The sequence below is a fragment of the Talaromyces rugulosus genome, chromosome I, assembly GCF_013368755.1.
Source record: "Talaromyces rugulosus chromosome I, complete sequence".
NCBI classification, from domain to species: domain Eukaryota; kingdom Fungi; phylum Ascomycota; class Eurotiomycetes; order Eurotiales; family Trichocomaceae; genus Talaromyces; species Talaromyces rugulosus.
Window position 1 is genome coordinate 5,680,174 of NC_049561.1, and position 21,487 is coordinate 5,701,660.

Here is a 21,487-nt window from a genome sequence, read left to right on the forward strand (position 1 = left end):
AATGATATGATTGAGAATATTAAAGCTAGATTATAAAGCACGCTTGACGCCGGATGATATACATAGATGATATTCATGAGAAGGGATAGAAATAAAAGATTGGAGATGAAGCCTCTTGTCACGAGATTTAATCCTCTTTCTTCTTACTGCCAAAGCCAAACCAACTCGCGCCCTCATTTTTGCGCTGTTCTCGTCGTTGCTGCTTTTCTTCCTTGTATGCTTCCCATGAAGGAGTCTGGCCGTGAACGTGGCCGGTCTCTGCTTCATGGCGCTCTTTTTGGCCCTGTAGTTTACGCAGGGAGCTGAGTGGAGTTGCGTTTTCTGCTGGTAAGTCCTTTGGTCGTGGAGGTGACTGGATTGCTTGCTCGCCTCCAATAGCACGACACAGGTTGTGGAAAGACCAGTCGACGACGTGTTCAACGGGTTCGTCAAAGAGATAAGGTAGTAGCGGTACAACGCCAAGACCAAGCTATAACAATATATCAGTTTTTTTCTTTCTTTTCTTTAAAAAAAAAGTCTAACTTACGCCGATTGGAGCCCAAGTGCGGAGAAGTATGCTTTGAGAGTTTTTCAGGGCGCGCCCCGAGTACCGCACAACAGAGTGGATAGTAAAAGCCGGCAATCCCATGCTAGCAAGGCTCTGAAAGACAGCGCGCTTCGCCATCACCATGCGGTAATCATCGACCAAGGGAATCCGAGTAGAAGCCCATGGCACTAAAGGATCGGATTTTGGGTCGCCACCTTCTGACTGAGAAGGCTCAAAGGACAGCGGGCCTGCAACATTTCCTGTGGCCATTCCAAGCACAACCTGATTTGCTTTCAAGTCCGTAGCATCTTTGTACGCTTCACCTGGCGGGATGAGCACGCGTCGGTTGCGCAAGTAGGCCTTGTAACCCTCATGGGCAACGTCGCCAAGGATATACGACCAGGAAATGGCATAGGCGCTGCGGACGAGATAGGGATGGGCGACTGGCCGGAAGGATTCACCAACGTCAGATGTGTATGCAATGTACCGATGGGCGGAGAGCAGTATTGTTCGGACTCGATTAGCATAGGCGGCGTAACGGTACGGAGTCTCTGTGGTGTCAACGGCGCTATTGAATCATACGTTAGTCTTTTAGATAGATATGGAAGTGTAGACCAAAGATACATACTATGGGGTATATAGCTCCTCGTAGTAGTCGTCTTCGCGATCGACGAGCTGCTGCAGGTTACGCGACAGCTTCCGGCGAGGCACCTGTTCACTCAGCGACTCGGGGCGAGGCTCCTCGCGTGCGCGAGGAACCCCATCTGGTTCGTCTTTCTTGTCTTTGCCCCAGAACATGGCGACGAAACGCGAAAATGGGTATGTTGCAGTGATATTCCAGTGTTTGTCCGGGTCGGCGGTGTTAATTAAAAGGTAGGGATTAATAGGACTGGGCGGCAGGCGGGCATCCGATGTAACGGCTAATTGTATATCGGGAACAGCTGCCACGGCCGAGTCACAGCTACATTGAGCGGGGAAAAAGGCGTCAAAGAGGCTTAAGATAGAAGATATGAAAATACTGCTGGAAAAGTTATATCTGAAGCACCTTCTCTCCCTTTCGGGCCCTTCTCCATCGCGTCCAAGCGAGAGCTCCGTGTTGTGATGGCGATGACCTCATGCGGGAGATCTCGGGTCGTGGTCACGTGCTGCCGTTGTTCGCCCAACAGGGCTAGCGCGCCAAGAGCACATCCTGCTCAGGCAAGTCCGACTTGGCCGCGACGAGTTCACTTGACTACTAAATAATAGCTATTTCCAACAGCGCCCTCTCCCTCTGTCCTGCTGCCCATCTGACTCGCTTCGGAATCACTCAATTCGCCACAATGGTTGCCTACTACAATATCGCTGGCCGCAAGATTGGCTCCCACGTGGTACGTTTGGATCCCGGAAGACTACTTGTCTGCAAAAAAAACATCCCTTTGTGCTGCAGCAACATGGCGTCAATTGCTATGACCAAACAATATCGATGAACCGTCTCTGACTTGTTTGCTTTTGGATTTTCTAGCTCACCATGGGTGTCCTCGGCTCTACCTTTGCCGGTGCCTTCCTCGCCCTCAGCGGTGGTGACAAGAAGGCCCAGCAAGGTCCTCCGGTCAACGCTGCTTCCAAGGACGAAGAAAAGTTCATCCAGTACGTGATACTTTTGTTTTTACATGACGGATTCGGAGTTGGGCTGCGAATCTCGGCATCATCCTTCAACCAATTGGACCAGAGCTAACACGATTATCTTCACTCTTAGGGACTTCATCAAGAGCGTCGAAGGCGGCGACAGCAAGGCCAAGCACTAAATGCGCCCCGTTACGACAGAGACCGCCAATCGAATTGTTACTATTATGAGGTTATCGCACCGAGAAAAGGGCAAGGAGCTTTTGGGAATTGTGTGGGATGGAAACAACAACATTGATATGGCACCCCCTTCCCAGTATAAAGAGTTGCTGTGGTGACGCATGACGTTGCTCAACAGCACACATTTACTTTGAGGTTTCTGTTGAAACGCATTGTACATATAGAGAGATTATTGTGATAACACAGTTTATTGGGAACTTTTCGAAGCTGTAGACGATTAAATCGAACCCGTAGAAGTACAAAGGGGAATCTGCCATATTTTCAAGACCAGAATAACTAGCAATTCTTCTATTAAGCGTGATCATTAGCTAGTTGTAATTCTTTTCTAATCCGAGGTGTCACGGTTCACCTGTTACAGGCATGGTTGCGTATGATTGGTCCCGCGTAGAGTTGATGCTGTCCGCTCTGTTTATCTCAACTCTTACAACCATCCCATTACATCTGCTCTTCTTGCCATACATAGACAACCATCTTCCATTGACCCGTCCTGCTGAATCTTTAACATTCAAATTCAGCCATTATGCCCCCGTTACCATTTCCATTCGCTCTCAACATCGGAACCGACGTGGTCCATCTCCCACGCATCCTCCGTTTACTCCGCCATCGCGGCGCAAGAAGCCAGGAAAACTACCTCGACAAATTCACACGCCGCATCCTATGCCCCCAGGAGCAGCAAGATTTCCACGCCCGGTTCAGCAGCGCAGGCGATGGGCCGCCGCTGCCTCCAGTGGTAACGTCCGACATGGCGCGCTGGCTGGCTGGACGGTTTGCCGCAAAAGAGGCTGCGCGCAAGGCTGCGCCTGGCGGTGCTGCATCTATTGGATGGAAGGATGTTTTGATCAGAGCAGCGCCGTCGACAGCAGCTGGTAGTGGGAGGCCAGAGGTGGTCTTTTTGGGCGCTGAAAGTCGCATTGGGAAGTTGTCCATCTCGCATGATGGGGACTATGTGGTGGCTACGGTGCTTGCAGCTGGGGACAACTAATTGATTACCACGATTTCAGTTTATACGTTTGTGTACGAAGTACATCAGACTGCATGGTGCTCAGGATCTTCTTCCTTGTGCATCGGGCTTTCATACATGAACACGTCTACAACGGCCACCAGGATCATGAAGGGGGAAAAAACACCAGCAAAACATGCATAAAAAAAGGCCAGTTCCGCACGATCATCGCATGTCAACACACAAAACCTCGTGTTTGCGAGTCCCGACGCGATTGGCGACGGTGGCGGGTCCACCCTTTCCCTACGGACATCGATGTTTGCGGGCATTTTCCATCAATTTAGGTCTTCACGAGAACAACGAACAGTATTTACGTATTCTTAACTGGGACGAATTATATCGCACCTCTTGGATTCACCAACGATTGCGCTTTACGACATTTGATAGGAGCTGAAAATCAGGTACGATAGTCTACTAGAACCCCACATGAGCTTTTTTCCCGCAATCTCCGATGATTCTTCGTCGGTCCTTGCCAGGCGATATATACATATTGTCTACAGGATGAATATCAATCATTCATATCATATCATATGCTAATACACTCGCTAGAAGTAACCGAATGCCTTTCTCTCATCACAGCCATTCGGGCCAGTTCTGCCCCGGCCATGCAAAGAACTCACTCGAGGACGTCATTCAGACGGCCATTGCACAGAAGATGCAAGTCTTTTGTCTCACAGAGCACATGCCCCGTGGAAAAGAAGATTTTTATCCTGAAGAGGTAACCCTTGCCTCGACCAATACCTTGATGTGTGACACCATAAGCTTACTAGTGCAGATCTCCGATACGGAAGAATGGCATGTCAAAAACGAAGCATCTTTCTTTGCAGAAGCAATCCGGTTACGCGAAAAATACGCATCCCAGATTAAACTCGTGATTGGATTTGAGATTGACTGGATCCGGCCCGAATCCCTGCAGCTCATCGAAGCCTCGAGATCGCGCTTGCCGTTTGAGTTCTTTGTTGGGTCAGTACACCATGTACACACCATTCCAATCGACTACGACACGGCCATGTACAACCAGGCGCGAGAAGTTTCCGGTGGCACAGACGAGCGCTTGTTCGAGGACTACTTTGATAGCCAGCTCGATATGCTGCAGAAGCTGAAGCCGCTGGTCGTCGGCCATTTCGATCTTATCCGTCTGAAGAGCGCAGATCCAAATGCCACGTTTACTCAGTATCCCGCGGTGTGGGAGAAGATTCGACGCAATCTTCAATTCGTAGCTAGCTATGGGGGCATTCTAGAGCTCAACTCGGCTGCGTTGAGAAAGGGGATGAGCGAACCGTATCCCAAAGGGGAAATCTGCAAGGTTGGTTCAAAAAATAGAAGAAGAAAGGCGTTTCAGTGTTGATGATTATCGATCTAGGAATTCTTATCAATGGGTGGACACTTCTGCATGTCCGACGACAGTCACGGTGTTGATCAGGTAGGATACGGCTACCGTCAAGTGCTAGAGTTTGTCGATCGCACGGGTATCACGACGCTACACTACTTGGATGTATCCAAAGGAGAGGATGTCCCAGACAGTCGGTTCCCGGAAACGACGATCCGGTCCGTATCAGTGCAAGAGATTAAGCAGGCTACATTCTGGCTTTAAGACTAGTAGTTACTTACTGTTGAGATGCGCAAAGATAATGCGGAGAGGTTTTTTGGTCTTGTCATTCTTATCAACTGTTAAACAATGAACTATACATATGACGTGTCATACTACTAGGGCAGAAAGATAGCCCCGATACGTCGTCCAAGACAGGTAGAGATAAGCTAACCAGCTGACTTTCTGCTTATTGAAAAGCAATAAGCAGATGCCGAGTGGACACTGGACAATCACGATACGGACTAGATAAAAAAAAAATAAGCTGCCCCATCTCGTGTTCGAATATACGATAGTGGCTGGTGTATGCAGATAGCAAAAAAAAAAATGGAAAAAAAGGTGGAAAAAAATTAGAGCTTCCCCCGCCTCGGCCTGGCCCGTTTGTTCAAGCGCGGGGTCAGGCGGGATGAGCCTTTTTTTTGGAGTTGCAGTAGAAAAGTAATAGAACTGGGGAAACGAAGATTAAATGTACTGTACTAATAAGGGTGGTGGGGAGAGGGAGAGAAAGCACGACATGCTCCATCGCAGTGAGCATATACCCAATCAAGTAGCAACTTATTCTTTCGGTCAACAATCCCAGTCAACTGGGCAAAAGATGCAATACGGCGTGTGCGACACGATAAATATGGAAAAAGACCGGATCCACCCTGCTGACTGTTTTGTGATGTTTTCTTCTGCTTCGCTGGCGACATCATATGCGAATGAGGTTCGATGGCTTGGTCTGGCTATCGGTATAACTAGTAACTTTACACGCCAGCGCTAAAAAAGACAGACACAGCACAGCATCAAATAATGCATCCAGCTTTTGCTTGGCGTGCACGACGGCGTTTTTATTAGCCTACGTTGATCGATCAGTCCATGGCCCAGTCCGAAGACTAGGATAGCTGTACTCCGCGGGGTTTTTTTTCGTTTTTGTTTTTTTAAGAAATTTCCCTTCGGGGTCAATGGTCATAGGCTTTATTTGATAACGCAAACTTGGATCGGAGTTGATTGCTCCCTCCCTTCGTGTGGAAGGCAGCTACATACCGGAACGAAACCAAAAAATAGTATACATGTATCAAATTAGTATAAATATACAGAGTTCCGGTGTCGGCCAGTCAAAAGTCAAAAGAATCTTTGTCTATCTGTCTGGTCAACCTCTTTAAGTTCCCCCCACCCATCCCCGGGTTTGAACCTTTTTTTCCTATTTCTACTCCACACGTCGACTCGACGTCTACTTTTGTTTTATCTCATAAGAACTTATATCATACTACCACCCAACATGAGCTGGGAAAAGACTATCCTCTCACAAGGAAACGGCGTGGACATGCCCGCCATCGGTGCCAGCGTCAAGATCGACTACACCGGTTGGCTCAGAGACCCCCAGTCTGCCGACCACGAAAAGGGGACACAGTACGCAAGAATATTCAAAAAAAAATGTGCAAGCCAGAAGGAAGGGAGAAAAAACCTGACTAGCCTTGCCAACCAACAGATTCGATTCCTCCAAGGGCCGTGGTCCATTGGCGACTCCGATCGGTAAAGGTCGGGTTATCAAGGGTTCGTTATATCCCTTTCCCATTATTATTATTACTTCGCCACGATGGACTTCCAACGGGCTGTGGCAGCCGGGCTTTATGGCTAATTTAGTCTGACCAAATCAGGCTGGGATGAGGGTGTCTTGTCCATGACGCTCGGAGAAGAGGCCATTTTGACCATTGATTCGTAAGTTTATTATTCAATTCTCTCAGCAGTTGTTTATACAACAGATTTCCGTTGTCTTTTGATTGGCTAGAAATGGCTTTTTTTCTCTAGTATTATGAAAATAACACTAATGTTTGGTGCAGGAGCTATGCCTATGGCGACAGGTACGTACTAGATTCCCCGCACTCTTCCGATGCATGCATGGCCCCCTCCCCTCCTCAATATCACCGAATCCGAACCAATATGCCGGATGAAAACGGTTCAGAGACATGGGGTTTTAACTTTTTTTCTTACAGGGGATTCCCCGGCGTGATTCCGCCTAAATCGGACCTCATCTTGTAAGTGTTCTCCTTCCGTCAGTGTTTTTTCCCCCTATATCAAAAACGAAAAATTTCGTCATGGTCCCATTTTTTTTTCTAGCGTGAATGTTTCACCGACTTGTTGGTTTTAATCCTCGTTTCCCCGGTTTATTTTCATTTATCATTTGAAGTGTAATACTAGTTAGTATATACTAACCCAGATACAGCCAAGTCAAACTGATCGAGATCAACGGCAAGCGTGCCTAACAATAATCGTTTTTTTTTTGCTGTCAAATTATGAAAAGCGGCACTTTTTTTGCTAGGAAAAAATTGACTATCCGGTGCATTTTGATTTTGCGTAGATTAGTGATTTATCTACATTGGGTCCCGAAATGAAGGAAAGAGAAGAAAGGAAATCTCGTGAATGATAACTAGGTTAGCTTGTCTTTTTTTTTTTTATTTCGACTTGTTGAGCATTTACGGCAACTGAGACTGGCATTACATATATTAATCAATTGATCTCCATTGGTGCATTATCGAAAGGCTCGCAAAGATGTGTTAAGGCATCAATTATTAAGCAAGGCAATATATACACAGACTTGCTGACTTTAAGCGTTATAAGAAATTTTCAAAACCCAGCAGTACTTTTCCTCCTCCCAAGCACCGTCTGGAATGAAAAATGTAAACCCATTGCCGGATCCCTTCTTATACTCCTTCACCCATTTAATTTCCGAGGAATGTGACCCCGTTCCAACAACGCTAACCACATCCCCCCATAACAATGGTAATGGGGAATCAAGATAAACCTCCTGAGCTGGTTTATCTAAAAAGAGAATATAAAACGCGTCGGCAGTCTGTGTGAACCTGGCATTGTTCCCATCGGCAAGATTCTCCGACATGATGAACCAATAAGTTGTATTAAAAATTGCTTCGCCGTGCGCATGAATCCATTCTCCAGCTTCACGCAGATTCTGCGCCTCCGTCTCGACGATGGTGCCGTCTGCACGGGGCCCAATGTCGAGGAGGAAGTTTCCGTTTTTGCTTACCATGTCTACGAGGTCCTGAATGATTGTGGTGGCATTCATGTATGCACTGTCAGCTGTAGCTCGATTGTATCCGTAGCTATACGGATCCATACCCTCATTCGACTCCCACTTGCGGAGCTGGGCAGAGGAAAAAGTTTGGTATTCCGGTGTATCGAAATCGGCGGCTTCGGCAAGACCACATCGAGAATTGATTGTGACCTGGCGGTTCTGAGACCGAGCGTTATTCCACCAGGATGCAGCGAAGGGAGCTGTCCCATTGGCAGCGCCACAGTCGCACCACATGATATCAGTTGAGTAGTCATACGCGAGAATCTCCATTTGCGGGACCATCAGATCGGCGATGAAATCATCGACGGGGAGGTGGCCTGTATACGGCTCGTCAAGACCCGTATACGGGTTTCGGGCAATGATACCGGGCCAGCTGGTCGAGGCGTTTCCGGGGAGCTGGGCGAAACCATAAGGGGCGAAATCTGGATTGAACCATTCGGGTAGAGAGAAATAGGTACCACGTCGGAGGCTTGGCTGGTATGTTTCCGCTGCGTCGAAGAGATCCTTGAGAAGATCACGCTGAGGCCCGTAAAGCAAGGCATTGCGGTCCGTTGTGTGCGATGTGTTGAACAGAGCAAACCCGTCGTGGTGTTTGGTTGTAAGAACAAAGTACTTGGCTCCGGAGGCATAGATAAGATCAACCCATTCCTTGGGATCCCATTTGGCAGCTGTGAAATTTTGGAATGAATCATCATAGTTCCAGTTTGGGCCAAAAGTGCGAAGACGATAATCATAAAAGTCCGATTTATCTGCTGGCCGATGGGTTGAGTACCACCTAATTGTAGTTAGTATTATTATTGTTATTGTTATTGATTTCATGAAAAGATATGGACTGACCAAAACCACTCTGCGTAACTCTCGTAGGGGGTAGAGTTACCCCATCCTGGAACCGAGAATGCGCTCCAATGGATGAAAATGCCAAACTTGGCATCGTCATACCACTGAGGGCTTTCATGCTGGGTAAGACTAGACGGATCGGAAGTCCATTCAGTCAACCCAGAGATGGAGACATTCGCAACACGCTGTTTGTCACTGAAGAAGAGGTCATAACTAAGTAGAACATCTGCAGATCCGTTCGCGGCGCCCTTGACACCAATATCTACGCGTTTCTGGTCCCCAGGGCACAGCCGTTTAATATGACCTGGCTCTATTGTTTTAACTCCGGGCATGGCTAGAGAGACCTCTATTCCGTGGCCTGCTATGCATTCTAAACCAGCGTTGTTGACAGTCAGTTCGACCACCTGATTCCCTTTTTCAGTCCATTTCTGAGTTGGTCGTACGAACTGGACTTGAGCAGACGATCTGGCTTCAGATGCTTCCCAAAGAGACAAGGAAAAGACATGCAGTCTACCCGTGGTGGCATTAGTAGTGTCCGGAAGTGTAATAGAATGGAGGTCTTTGCTCGGGTCCAATGCCGCAGTATACTCGAAAATATGTGTGGTATTCCAGTTTGTGTCGTTACTAGTGAATCGATATGGGAAAATAATCTCTCCTCGGTTGATGGTGAGAAATGCCCACCATGGCAAACTGCGCAACTCAGACACCAGTATCGAGCCATCCGTATATGTGTATGTCACATTTCCGGATACAGTCGTCAGTTCAACATCGGAAGATACCAGCATAGATGCGGAGAAGTATTTTGAGTTCTTGTGTGACTTGGATAGAGTAATCTCCTGGCCTGAGCAGATCACATTGTCTGGCTTTGATGGATCTGGCTGGAGGCCTGGAAACTCATAGACAACACCGGTTTTGGTGGATGTGTATGTTCCATCAGTGATCCCGATGATGGCAGGGTCTGGGTACGATTCATTTAAAGCATCAAACGCTGCAACGCCGGGCTGAGCACCGAATGCTTTGTTATTGAAGTAGGGCTCCAATAAAATGGGGGTCGATTGCTTTCAACTTGTGTTAATTATATACGTTGACATTAAATATAGTTAGCATGAGCTCTCACCTTAAAACCTTTAGCAGTGGCCGTTGGCGACAATGCAATCGCCAAGGCCAGCACATAGGATGTTTCAGCCTTCATTTTGCGCTTGAAACCCAATGAATCCTTGAAATAAGCGCCGAGCGACTTCTTATCATTCCCAATATTCTTCACATCAATCTCTCACCGTAAGTATTGAAATCTTTCCTATCAACAAACCCCGCCATGAAATGGCACAGTAGCATCAACAATGCTCCTCTTGACTCGGTCAATTAGACGCCAATCTCTGTTATGATAGCGTATAAACGGGGCAGATAGGGACGTCACGCATCGACAGAGCATCGGAGCTTCACCCGATTTTGCCGCAAAGGGGATAAAGCGTGCACAGTGGGCCGTTTAGCCACGCATTTCGTGGGTCCTGTCTTGATTGAAGCTTGATTCATTGGACCTGGGGTGTATCAAGTCTCTTAAGCTTTATTAACCTATTTAGGCCTGATTAAACTTAGTAATGGTTACATCGTGTCGCTTTTGACTTGATGCCACTGAGACTTCAAATGGAAGGTGTTGGTAAACAATTGTGGGGGAACGCCGGCAAGAATTAACCGTGATGAAGTAGATGATATGGGCAGGGATGTTGCACCGTGAGAACTGTAATTAAATAGGACGGAAATACCCGATTTCTCATACTTTGGTCATGCAAGGTTGAAGATAGTGAATGCTGTGCTAATTCAATGTTGGCGAAATCGTTCTTCTCGGCAGTTGCTGCCTTGGCCAGCCTTCCACTAGCCCTGACCTTTAACAATCCGGCTGGAGTAGACATCTGGTGTGGGAAGGCATATCGTGCTAGGTAAGATAGAGCTGAAGAAGATACCTATTTGGTAGCTGAGCCTGTACTAACCCTCTGCGGGTTTAAAGCAATGAATCTTTCAACCCAGGCGGGTGGTTTGAAGAACCCTCGCAGTCCTCAACACCGCTGCTGGATCTCAAAGTTAAACCGCGGATGAGTATTTATCTTGGTAGCGACTATGATGGAAGCCTCTTGGTAGATGCAGCCGTATCGTATCTTACTGGTGAAAAATTGCCGTCTACTAAATCAAGTGTCGATTCGCTAGTACATCGGTCATATTTATCCATCAAAGTCACTTCGGATGGAAAGCCGATTTTCCTGGGGAAAAAAGAGCAGCAAATATCGTTGGACACACGCGATAATGAGATCGATATTAGTCTGGAACAGTTCCCACCCCGTCTGACTCCTTATAACATCACCCTCATCGCGACTTTGGGCCATGGAAATAAGAAAACAACATTTGTTGCGACAACAGAGTTGTATAGACTTCCGCAACGCACAGATGGCGGAAGTTCCACAAGACTTGATCATCTCTATGGTGGGTTGGCTGTTGTCAAAGGCGAGGAGACTGAATGGACGCCGATTTTCCCATATACATATTACGGTTAGTGAGGCGAATTGTTGAAAACAGCAAAGAGAAAGACAACTGATGATTTCTCTAGTCCAATGGTCTCTCTACTGGTATGCAAATGTATCCACGTTGGATGAATTTGCTTCTCGAGGATATAATGTCATCCATATCGTCCCGACTGGTGACCTTGGTGATACCCCGTTCCCTTGGGACGAATTTGAGCCCTATCTGCAACGTGCCGATGAGCTCGGGTTATACTTCCAATATGACGTGCGCTGGGACTATACAAATCTGACCACGATGATCGACCAAGTCACCCGCCTACGCTCACACCCATCCATTCTGCTTTGGTATACCGGTGACGAGCCCGATGGGAAAAGTAACCCAATCAACTCAACCGGAATCGCATACGATACCATCCGCTCACTCGACCTGTATCATCCTGTGTCGTTGGCACTGAACTGCTACGATTTCTATTACGAGGATTACGCCTCTGGCGCCGACATCATCTTGTCAGATGTCTATCCGATCTCAGCCAACACTAGCTGGTCCACCGTCTACGACACACCTTGCAACACGACGTACGGGTGCTGCGGATGTGACGACTGCAATGGTCGTTTCGAAGATCTCTCCGACCGACTCGACAACTTTGCGCATTTCGACGAGATCATCGGATGGCCCAAAACCCACTGGGGTGCGCCACAGGCCTTTGGCAACGAGACGTTTTGGACGCGCTACCCAACTGCAGATGAGGAAGTTGTCATGACTATGCTCAGTATTAACCACGCTGCAAAGGGGATTGTCATGTGGGATTTCCCGACATCAGCGGATATTCTTGGTGCAACTGATGCGCTGGCGGCTGTTCTGACGAGTGAACGTGTGGCGAGTTTCTTAGTTGGTACACCAATTGTGCAACAGTTGACGGTGACTGGTGGAGAGAGGGTGGATGCTGCGGCATGGGTGATGGGAGATCAGATGTTGATTAGCATTATCAACCTGAATTATGGAAGTATCCCTGGAGCAGTCAGTGTTGGTTTGCCTGAGAAGAGATCAGTGAAGTCGATGGCAAGCACGCTCTGGGGTGAAACGGGTTGGAAGGGTGTTGGGGAGTCCTTGAAGACTACCGACCTTGCAGGACTGGCCGTATCAATTCTAGTGGTAGGTTTGAAGTAGGGTGACTTCTGCAGTATCAAGCCTATAAAGGTCTGTGTATTATTCACTAAATGTGCAGTGGCTAGTCGTTAATCATGCTGGCTAATTAGTGAGCTGTTAAATGTCAAGAGTTTTATATACCTAACATTTGAAGAGCTAATATTACTCATGTATAAAGCAGGTAGGTCAGTCTACAGTGGGATCGGTTAAATACTTCTCAATTGGGTAGGAATGGAGCGTGTCTGCTGACTGGCAACTGGTGGGTTTTGGTATCTTGGAAGATTTGCTCTAAATGAGGCCTATGCCCCAAAACGGTGATTGACTTTGTTGGAACAAAAAATTGATTCATTGGCCGATCATAAAAAAGGAGACCAACTGCGTGAACTGATGAGAGAAATGGGATGACAAAAAAGAAAAGAAGGAGTGACAATAACAACTCAAGATCTCTCTCCGAGGAAAGATCCATGATCTTGCTATGCATGCTAGCGTAAACGCAAACCAGTTGTCAAAAAATGAAATGAAATGAAGAGTGGTATAACAAAAAGGTATATTGCTTTGATAAAGAACAGAAGACGTAAAAAACAGAGAACAAAAGGGAAAAAAGGGAAGAGAGACATGCGATGATCTATCTATATATGAGTATATGAGTGTATGTACTAATCAATCAATCAATCGTTCTTGTGAGAGTCATCAATGACACGACCCCCGACCCGAGCCCTGCTCGTTGAAGCCAATGAGCTAGCAAAACGCTCGTACTGCGCTTTGCCAAGCGTGTGGGTTTGCTGCTGTTGCTGGGTATGGTGTGGAGGGGCAAGGTATTCTCTGCGGTTCAATGATGATGACGGTGGAGGTGTGGTGCCTTCAAGCCCGTCGCTTAGTTCGATCAAATCGCCCAATCCACTGATACCTACGGCGTTGCCGTGTGGCGCTTGTGATGATGACCCTTGCTGTATCTCATTCAGGCCGGTCTTGGCTCGTGTAGCCATCTTGCGCATCCAGCCTTCGATAGCACCGCCGACGTTCTCGAGGCCGGAATGTGATGCTGTGGACGGGACGCTCGACATGGAATCAAAAGACGCCTTTCTCGATGTGGGCGCTTGTTGTGAGGGGGGTGGAGGTGCTGCGAGGTGAGGAAGATGCTGCGAGAAGAATTTATTCAGCCCGTCTGGTGCAGGGCCCGGTGCATGCACATCGCGTCCAAGAGTGCCCACTCCTCCAGGTCCAGACAGCGTGATGCTTCCGGTGCGCCTGTGATTTGACCGGGTGCTGCTCAGCGCTGGAGACTGGGTGCTAGGAGTTAAACGTGACGACGGCCTGAAATATTGCGGGGAACTGTCTCGCCGAGTACGCAGCGGCGACTCCGCCCTCTTGATCGTTGTCGAAGACTCGGATGGCGGAGTTGAAGAAGATTCGAGATCAGAGTATGGAATCGACATGGATCTCCGCCGAGAGCGCGGGAAAAAACCTAGCGTCTTGCGAGGGACACGGCCAATTTCCACTGGTGCTGGAAAATCCTCCATCTGAACCCATGCTTCGTGTTTCCATATTTGCTCCCCCTCGACGTTTGTTCCGCTCTCGTCCTGCGTTTGTGACTCAACCGGTGCTATTGAACTTCCGTTTAGATCTTCCGTAGAGGATTTCGCTGATGGCCCATCTCCCAAAAGGTCCAGGTTGTCTGGTTTGGCTATTCTCCGTCCCTTGACGGAGCAAGCCTCGGCCGGTAAAAGCACCGTCTTCCTAGTCTGAATGCTATCGCTGGGCCAAAACCCGTTGGCCTTGCGGAAAATAGCAAGCTGACATCCGTATTTGATTGATAACCCAGTCATCGTGTCGCTGGGTTGTACATGGTGAACATAGACTAATGCCTCTTCGTTCTGCTCTTCTTCCGTCGTGTGAGTTTCCGTCCTATCCATCGAGTCCTTTCGTTTGTATCGCCCCTTGAGATCCGACACCGAATCGCCATTGGCAAGAAGTAATATCTCTCGTTTCTTGGCCTGCACCAAAGCTTGTCTTTCTTCCCTGGTGCCAGCTCCAATCTGCGACGTCGAGGGCGTCGAAGGGCCCCATGTCGAAGGCCCGGTCTGCTTTGGCGGATGAAAGGGGGTAATATCTGATCGAGAGGGTTTGCGCCTCTTTGCTGAGGCGGACAAGGAAGGCCCTGGTTTCCCCCAAGAAGAAGACGCTTCGTTGCCAAGTACCGATGACGCTAGACTTTGGATTGACGACCACGACGACTCAAAGAACCCTTGTGAGCTATGTGGTGAACTGCCGTATGCTTTTGAGAAACCTCGATCTGCAGAATCATCCCTATACCTATCGTTGATCTCTCTTTCGGTTGCCCGGGAGGGGTGTTTCTGGGGCAGCGGGGAGCCCCTTCGTGACGCATACGGAGAAGGCGTGGTCCCGCGAGACTGAGGGGGAGTTAGCCCATTAGACGCAGCGGACAAGCGCGAGCTCAGTGTGTGTATTCGGTTTTCCTCCTCTTCATCATTAATAGGTATCTGCCGTCTGTTACGAGGCCGGATGGATGTATTCAGTCTCCGACTTGAGCTGGCACTGGACGTCGCCGGGTCAAGAAAGTCAGGCGAATCGGTATTGGAACTCATTCCTATAATAGTATGCTGTAAAATCCGATTTTTCCAGGATTCAAAAAGACACAGGCGTGTGGAGGGCCGTCAGATAAGGCCAGGGCGGAATAACCTCAAACCATTCGAGATATACAGCCACTGGCGGCGACGGACGAACCTCCCCACCAAAGCAAAAGTAGCCAACGCTCACTAGCTGCAGCGCTCTAATTCATTCCTGACGGAGGGGTCACTGGCGTAGGAAAATAGCGTATCTCGTTTCAGTGTCTTTTTTCTGGGGGAGGCTCTGGGGTTACAGGACAGGAGGCGATCGTAATGGACACGGAAGCGGACGAAACAGATGACGAGTCGTTTCCCTTGGCGCGCGCCGGGCCCTGGAAAGCGATGTGGTCGCCCGGCTGTTTCACGCAGCACTGAGCAGTTGTTTGCAACTGACAAGGAAGAGGGCCAGTATGGAACGGTCTTAGGTATAAAACGGCGATGCGATTGTAGTTGTAGTTGCGACTTGGGGAGCGCGAGCATGTAGTAGTGAACGATAGAGGGAGGGCTGGGCGGAACAGCGTGCGCTAGCCGGGGCCCGCCGCCCGCCGCCAATCGCATAATATACGAGAAATTAAAATACTACTATTAATATTCATACCAATGGGAATAAATATTGGATGGGTCTATTAAGAGTCAAGTATACATAGTCAAGAAGCAAGCAATCGTCATCTCTTGAGATCCAGCAAAAGAAGCGTCATTAATAGATGTTTACACATGTGGCTGATATGTTGATATGTCCAAAACGCCTTGCATGCATGATCAACATGCCACAACGCAATCATCAAGCGACAAAGATCACTCTGGCGGATCAGATACGACGTGGGGTATTGAAGCTTCTGCTCCCTCTCCTCCCCCCTCAGAGTCGGTGCTCCATTCCTTGTCGTCCTTCTGGGTCGTGTTCGTCGACGCAGCAGGCTTGGGAATCACTTTGAGGCCGCTGCCTGCACGGTTGTAGAAATCTTCCGTGCGTAGGCCACGAACTTCCCAAGGCTGGACTGTCGTCATATGGACGCCAGCCGCTTTCTTTTGCCGGATGAGTTCTCGCATAGGCACCATGGCGGCATCTCGGCACGCTTCCTTGATGTCGCTCCCCGACATGCCTGCCATGGCGCTCACAAGGTATTCGAGATCAAACTGATCGCGGTATCTTGGTGTCCTTAAGCACAAGCGCCAGAATGCGCAGTCGCTGCGCTGCCGGGGGCAGGCTGACGGGGAATTTTTTCGGCATTCGCCTCAAAATCGCCTCGTCAATATCTTGGATTCGATTTGTAGCCCCCAGCACAACAACTCGCTGTGGCTCTCCCGTCGAGTTTGCAGATGTCAATCCGTCCCAATGTGTCATGAATTCGGCTTTGACCATACCCACTGGCTTCATGCTCACCGCTCCTCCGCGTGCCGAGGACTGCATCGATCTCATCGATAAAGACAATAGACGGTTGTAGTTTTCGGGCCAGAGAAAAGACAGCATTGACTAGCTTATTCGAATCGCCGTACCACTTTTCGGTCAAGGTTGAAATGTGTAAATTGATGAAGCAGGCTCCGCTCTCATGGGCCAAGGCTTTCGCCAGCATCGTCTTGCCACATCCCGGAGGACCGTATAACAGCACTCCAGACGGCGCGGAGAGGAGCGACGACGTGGAGGTGTAGAGATGGGGCATTGTCAGAGGGTATATCACGGATTCTTTCAACTCTTCGATGATGTCGTCCAGCCCGCCAATATCCTCAAAAGAGACGGGAATATCTTCGGGAGCAACAACATCCATAGCAATAGATTGCTCGTACTGGTTCAGCACCAAGTCCTCCTTCTTTTGCTTATGTCGCGGCTGCGAGCCGGGGGTTCCATCATCGGCGTCTGGCACGTCGAGTCTTCGAAGGATCGCGGCAGACTTGCGTTTTTGTTCTTCTTTCTTCTGGCTATCGGGGTCCAAATCAATGCGCGATAAAAGGTATCGGATGAGGAAATAGGCCGATGCAGACTGCAAAGCTACGGATTAGCGATCGCGCCAACATCCATGAATCCAGAGAGCGTGACATGACTTACTGTGCCGGCAATCATAACCAACTCCTGCAAGAATTGCTGCCATCGTCGGCCGCCACCGGAAGCCATGGTGACTGCAAATAAGAACAAATAAATAAAATGGTGATAAGCCCGGGGAGACCTGGAGTTGGGTAGTGAAATAATAACGATTGATGGGCCGCAAGAACAGCAAGACAAGGCCCAGCGCAGCAGCTGTGGCGGTGGTCAAGCGCGTGGCTTTGCCGCGGTCTTTTGCGGCGCGAAAATCACATGTTCTGCCGCGATGTGTGGCTTGGCATTCAGTATATACTTACTTCATACAGAAATTTTTAGATTGATGCAGAATTATTTAAGAAACATGAAGCTATCCAGCTAAGTGGGGTCTTTTATGTGCGTAGTATTGCCTGTATAGGCACTTGCCGACATTTTTATCGACGGTTTTTTGTGGGCAGTTGAGGGGCGGGGCTTCACGGGTGTGTCGATGGAAAGTGGCTTTGGTGACTTCCACTCGGTTTTGACCTCATTGGGAAAATTGCCCTCTACCTTCAGTTGGTGAAGAGTCGGATTAGCTTGTATGGCGACTTGCTGGGATATTTTTTCCTGGAGTTTTTCCTTGTGTGTTTGGGTCAGATATCCGGTTCCGGATGTTGGACCGGTCATCGTCTCCAAAAGATCTAGGAGCCATTATAAGCCTATTCACAAGACCGCTAGTTTCAAGACAAGAAAAGGAGAATACAAGGGTGTGCACCCGCTTAAATACACGAAAATTTTGACACTGCGGTAGCAAAGGGTAATTTATGGAGGAGTCTATTTCCTAATTAGGCAATTGTCGGTATACCCTTTCGAGGAATTCGAGCATGTGGTTTCTGCCTAGCATTATTGTAGCCTTCTCCTTCGGCTGCCTTTTTTCCTTTCAAAATTTGTGCCTCGCCAAAATTTCTTCCTTTGCAAAACTCTCTCCTTCCATCTTCACTATGTCGACCTGGAAGTTCGATTTCACCGGAAGGATTGAGAAGCTAAGGCGAGGCGGACAATCCAAGGATATGATCATCGAGGAACAACTCACTAAGGTGGAAAATGATTTTAACGCCCAACGTTATGCTCTTGTCCTTGCTCGTCGATTGGACTCGGGTCGTCGTGTGCTGCTAAAGATTCGCTATGAGTAAGTAAGACAGAACCTTTTTTTTTCTATAAAGTTGTTTTCTAAATTATTCAGTCTGAATCCAAGGGGATTCGACATTGATGACTTACAGGAAAACCGGGAGTTGTGTGATGATGAGTATCTCGGTGAATTGGAAACAGTCAAGATTGTAAACAGTATCAACCACGGGCCGGCATTGTTAGATTGGTATACAAAGCGTCAATCAGAAGATATGCCATACCCTCAAAAAGGGATTATGGATGTTTACATCATGGATCTTGTACCAGGAGAGAACGTGGATGATATTTTCGAGGATCTTGAGTGGGAGCACTTGCGGATAATAAGGGCTCAGCTTACTTACATCTTAGAGTAAGAACAATGCAAGATCGATAAACTTTTCACAATCATAGCTAACGAATATGAATTATAGGACGCTGCGAATCCAAGGGCGAATTCTAGATGAACAACATCCTAGATTTCTTAATTATAACAAAAAGGCCAAGAAATTGTTAGTTTACTAATCGATAGAACCTTTGTCCATATCATAACCTCCACTAACACAGCCCAGGTACTTTTTTGATTTTTCATTCTGCAGCGAAATTCCTCTGGATGAACTTGACATGTATGATCCGATTACTCAATATGATGACTGGGTCCTCGCCTTTAATATCTGGCCAGATGAGATGCTTCGTTCTGAGCCTCGGGAGCTACTGCTACTCAAGGTCCCCCAAATATCCCAACGACAAATTAACATGGAATGCAAGGAGTGGGACTGTCTGTACCTCCGCCAATATCTCCTTCACATTTGCCATTGTCGCAGGGAGCATTTCCAACGAGAGGTGTCCAGAATACGTGATCGAGATGAAAACAGGCCACCCCAGTGGCATCCAGGTTACTTCGGGAAGGTTTCTCAGACCTGGGGCTTGATGATGGCGATGACGAGGAAAAGTCAGAACACTAGTATCAATAATAATATTGATGCCTAATCCTTTTATAGTTTCAAACCGGAGTTCCATCGCTTTAACGTTGGCATATCAGTGAGAAGATAGTAAAAGTCATCTTTATTAGCTTTTAACTAGAGAGTCTTTGAGCTCTCGCCTATTGCTGTTTCATAGTAGTTTCTTCTACTTTCTATCAGTTTGTTACTAATGAGTTATCAATTGATCGTGAAACGCGACGAGGCGATTATTTGTTGCGGTTACATTTCCAAAAAAAAAAAAAAAAAAAAGGGTAAAGACTCTCTCCATTGACAAATTCAAGGATGTTTGAAAAGCCAATGGCGCTTATATAGCACCATTTATGATTTATTGACAGCTGGAAGATCAGAGGTTCTTGGGCAGTCAATCTATAGTTTATCACAGGTCCCGATATGGTTCTAGGTAGAAGCGTGTCGTGGTCCTGTATATGTTGAAACAAAGTACAATACAAGAGAGCAGAAAAAATATCTCGGGCAAAATACTTCATTCTATTTCTTTCTCACCTCATCTTCCTCACCTTCCTCGTCTCCTCCTTGTCTCTTCCTCACCTTCCTCACCTTCCTCACTTTCCTCGCCTTATTCCTCATATATCTTCCTCCTCATCCCTTCTCCTCCCTTCTCCCCCTCTTCCCTCCTGCTTTCTTCCTCTCTACCGCTCATCTATTACTTCAGCATCCTCACTCTGAGGCATTGCATCAGCACCCAACGTCGCGAGAATTTCCTACATACCTGCCTTACGCCATGGCTCCATTCCAATTCGGACCTCCAGAACGCTTGGTACATAACCTGGCCAGTGATGACCTGAACACAATCATGCTGGAGGCCACCATGGCGAGAGCCAGTAACAATTCCAAATACAAGACCTTGTTCCAACAAGCCCGCCAGGCTGCAGTTGACTTTGGCATTGACGTTTCTGCAATTGATAACATGGTACACGATGATAACGCTCATGCTTCTTATGTCTTTGACAGCACCGATGTCAAGAACTGGCTCAAGTACGAGTTTACGACCAAGGTAGCATGGAAGCGGGAACAACGTCTTCGAGCAGGGACAAGAATCCTTGAGCAGCTGAGCGAAAATTCTCCCAGCCCAGGGCCTACCCAGTCCACTACTGTGTCTACTGCGAGGCAATCTGATGCTACTGCGATTCAGCCTACTGCTGCACTACCGACGACACCTACCCTGCAGCAGACATCTTCGATGCCACCTCCAGAATACTCATCGTCCTCAGCGAGTTCGTCATCTTCATCACCAATGGAAGCCGACGCGGTTGTGCCTACCAAGCCACACTGCGTATTCGAAGCTGCCAAACTGATCCAAGGGGATTACATGACGACTGCATTCATTTACTTACTATCAAACGATGAGCGGGTAAAATATATGTGGAAACAAGTTTTCCGAATGGCACGCGGCTCGTACACTCGCTATCTCATGGTCGTGCACGACAGCATTCCAGATATCAATTACTACCGGGAAACGTACACCTCGGCTCGAAATAACGGTGATCTGCTGCTAGCCCAAGAAATTCAACGCCAGGTTTTTCAATTTAGCTGCAAGAAGCTACTGTTGGAACACTGGGGACTGAGTGGATCAGAGTCGCTCGATGTACTTCCGAAAATTGCTTTGCCAATGCGCAGGTAAGGGAGGAAAAAACTGCTTGCACTCTGCACCGCACATCAGGGCACGGGTTTACATTAGTTCCTTTTGGATTATCACTTTTTTTTCTTCCTTTTCTTTTTTGTTTACGACCACATGTACTACCGATACATGTAATGGGGTCACTACCGCTTTTTAAAACCCCAGGATCTTATCAATATATATACATCAACCAGTAACGTAGTCCCTAGTTAGTAGAGTTGGGGCTACTCTGCGGAATATAGACACTGGATGGAGAATGAAGCATGATCTTTCTACTATCAGTCGCAATCCCCCATCTCTTTTACGATGACCTCACAAGTCTGTTAGGCAAATATACTATAATTGCCTAATCGGGGCAAGTCTGTATTTATACTACTGAAGTAAGGTGGGACGCCAGTATAACATTCATAAATGTGAAAGCACTACATCACTACCTGGTATAATCTCGAGTACATGAAAATTGACGATATGGATATTAATTTATTTATATATATGTAGTTAGTTTTGAGAGCACGTTCTATAACTGGCATATATGCTCCAGGTAATCACGTTCCGGCGCAT

The 21,487-nt window shown here is 47.8% G+C and overlaps 10 protein-coding genes across 10 annotated transcripts; 6 read left to right on the forward strand and 4 right to left on the reverse strand.

Annotated features, from left to right (window-relative positions):
* Positions 1-127: 127 nt before the first annotated feature.
* On the reverse strand, positions 128-1,324 carry TRUGW13939_01932 (uncharacterized protein; the record flags this gene model as incomplete). Its single annotated transcript, XM_035485129.1, has 3 exons — positions 128-469; positions 527-1,094; positions 1,155-1,324. 3 exons carry the CDS (start codon positions 1,322-1,324, stop codon positions 128-130), a joined length of 1,080 nt encoding a protein of 359 aa, XP_035341022.1.
* Positions 1,325-1,845: 521 nt separating this feature from the next.
* TRUGW13939_01933 (uncharacterized protein) lies at positions 1,846-2,310 on the forward strand (the record flags this gene model as incomplete). Its single annotated transcript, XM_035485130.1, has 3 exons — positions 1,846-1,893; positions 2,028-2,152; positions 2,262-2,310. 3 exons carry the CDS (start codon positions 1,846-1,848, stop codon positions 2,308-2,310), a joined length of 222 nt encoding a protein of 73 aa, XP_035341023.1.
* A 578-nt stretch (positions 2,311-2,888) lies between these two features.
* On the forward strand, positions 2,889-3,350 carry TRUGW13939_01934 (uncharacterized protein; the record flags this gene model as incomplete). The annotated part of the gene is made up of 1 exon (XM_035485131.1): positions 2,889-3,350. The coding sequence occupies one exon, from the start codon at positions 2,889-2,891 to the stop codon at positions 3,348-3,350; it is 462 nt and encodes a 153-aa protein (XP_035341024.1).
* Positions 3,351-3,927: 577 nt separating this feature from the next.
* On the forward strand, positions 3,928-4,962 carry TRUGW13939_01935 (uncharacterized protein; the record flags this gene model as incomplete). The annotated part of the gene is made up of 3 exons (XM_035485132.1): positions 3,928-4,086; positions 4,144-4,674; positions 4,732-4,962. 3 exons carry the CDS (start codon positions 3,928-3,930, stop codon positions 4,960-4,962), a joined length of 921 nt encoding a protein of 306 aa, XP_035341025.1.
* A 1,255-nt stretch (positions 4,963-6,217) lies between these two features.
* Positions 6,218-6,661, forward strand: TRUGW13939_01936 (uncharacterized protein; the record flags this gene model as incomplete). The annotated part of the gene is made up of 3 exons (XM_035485133.1): positions 6,218-6,348; positions 6,428-6,492; positions 6,597-6,661. 3 exons carry the CDS (start codon positions 6,218-6,220, stop codon positions 6,659-6,661), a joined length of 261 nt encoding a protein of 86 aa, XP_035341026.1.
* An 882-nt stretch (positions 6,662-7,543) lies between these two features.
* On the reverse strand, positions 7,544-10,058 carry TRUGW13939_01937 (uncharacterized protein; the record flags this gene model as incomplete). Its single annotated transcript, XM_035485134.1, has 3 exons — positions 7,544-8,804; positions 8,867-9,924; positions 9,984-10,058. The coding sequence occupies 3 exons, from the start codon at positions 10,056-10,058 to the stop codon at positions 7,544-7,546; spliced, it is 2,394 nt and encodes a 797-aa protein (XP_035341027.1).
* A 629-nt stretch (positions 10,059-10,687) lies between these two features.
* TRUGW13939_01938 (uncharacterized protein) lies at positions 10,688-12,547 on the forward strand (the record flags this gene model as incomplete). Its single annotated transcript, XM_035485135.1, has 3 exons — positions 10,688-10,803; positions 10,872-11,407; positions 11,466-12,547. 3 exons carry the CDS (start codon positions 10,688-10,690, stop codon positions 12,545-12,547), a joined length of 1,734 nt encoding a protein of 577 aa, XP_035341028.1.
* A 647-nt stretch (positions 12,548-13,194) lies between these two features.
* TRUGW13939_01939 (uncharacterized protein) lies at positions 13,195-15,132 on the reverse strand (the record flags this gene model as incomplete). Its single annotated transcript, XM_035485136.1, has 1 exon — positions 13,195-15,132. The coding sequence occupies one exon, from the start codon at positions 15,130-15,132 to the stop codon at positions 13,195-13,197; it is 1,938 nt and encodes a 645-aa protein (XP_035341029.1).
* Positions 15,133-15,948: 816 nt separating this feature from the next.
* On the reverse strand, positions 15,949-17,260 carry TRUGW13939_01940 (uncharacterized protein; the record flags this gene model as incomplete). The annotated part of the gene is made up of 3 exons (XM_035485137.1): positions 15,949-16,300; positions 16,516-17,129; positions 17,195-17,260. 3 exons carry the CDS (start codon positions 17,258-17,260, stop codon positions 15,949-15,951), a joined length of 1,032 nt encoding a protein of 343 aa, XP_035341030.1.
* An 884-nt stretch (positions 17,261-18,144) lies between these two features.
* On the forward strand, positions 18,145-19,297 carry TRUGW13939_01941 (uncharacterized protein; the record flags this gene model as incomplete). Its single annotated transcript, XM_035485138.1, has 4 exons — positions 18,145-18,332; positions 18,387-18,680; positions 18,742-18,819; positions 18,880-19,297. 4 exons carry the CDS (start codon positions 18,145-18,147, stop codon positions 19,295-19,297), a joined length of 978 nt encoding a protein of 325 aa, XP_035341031.1.
* Positions 19,298-21,487: the final 2,190 nt, after the last annotated feature.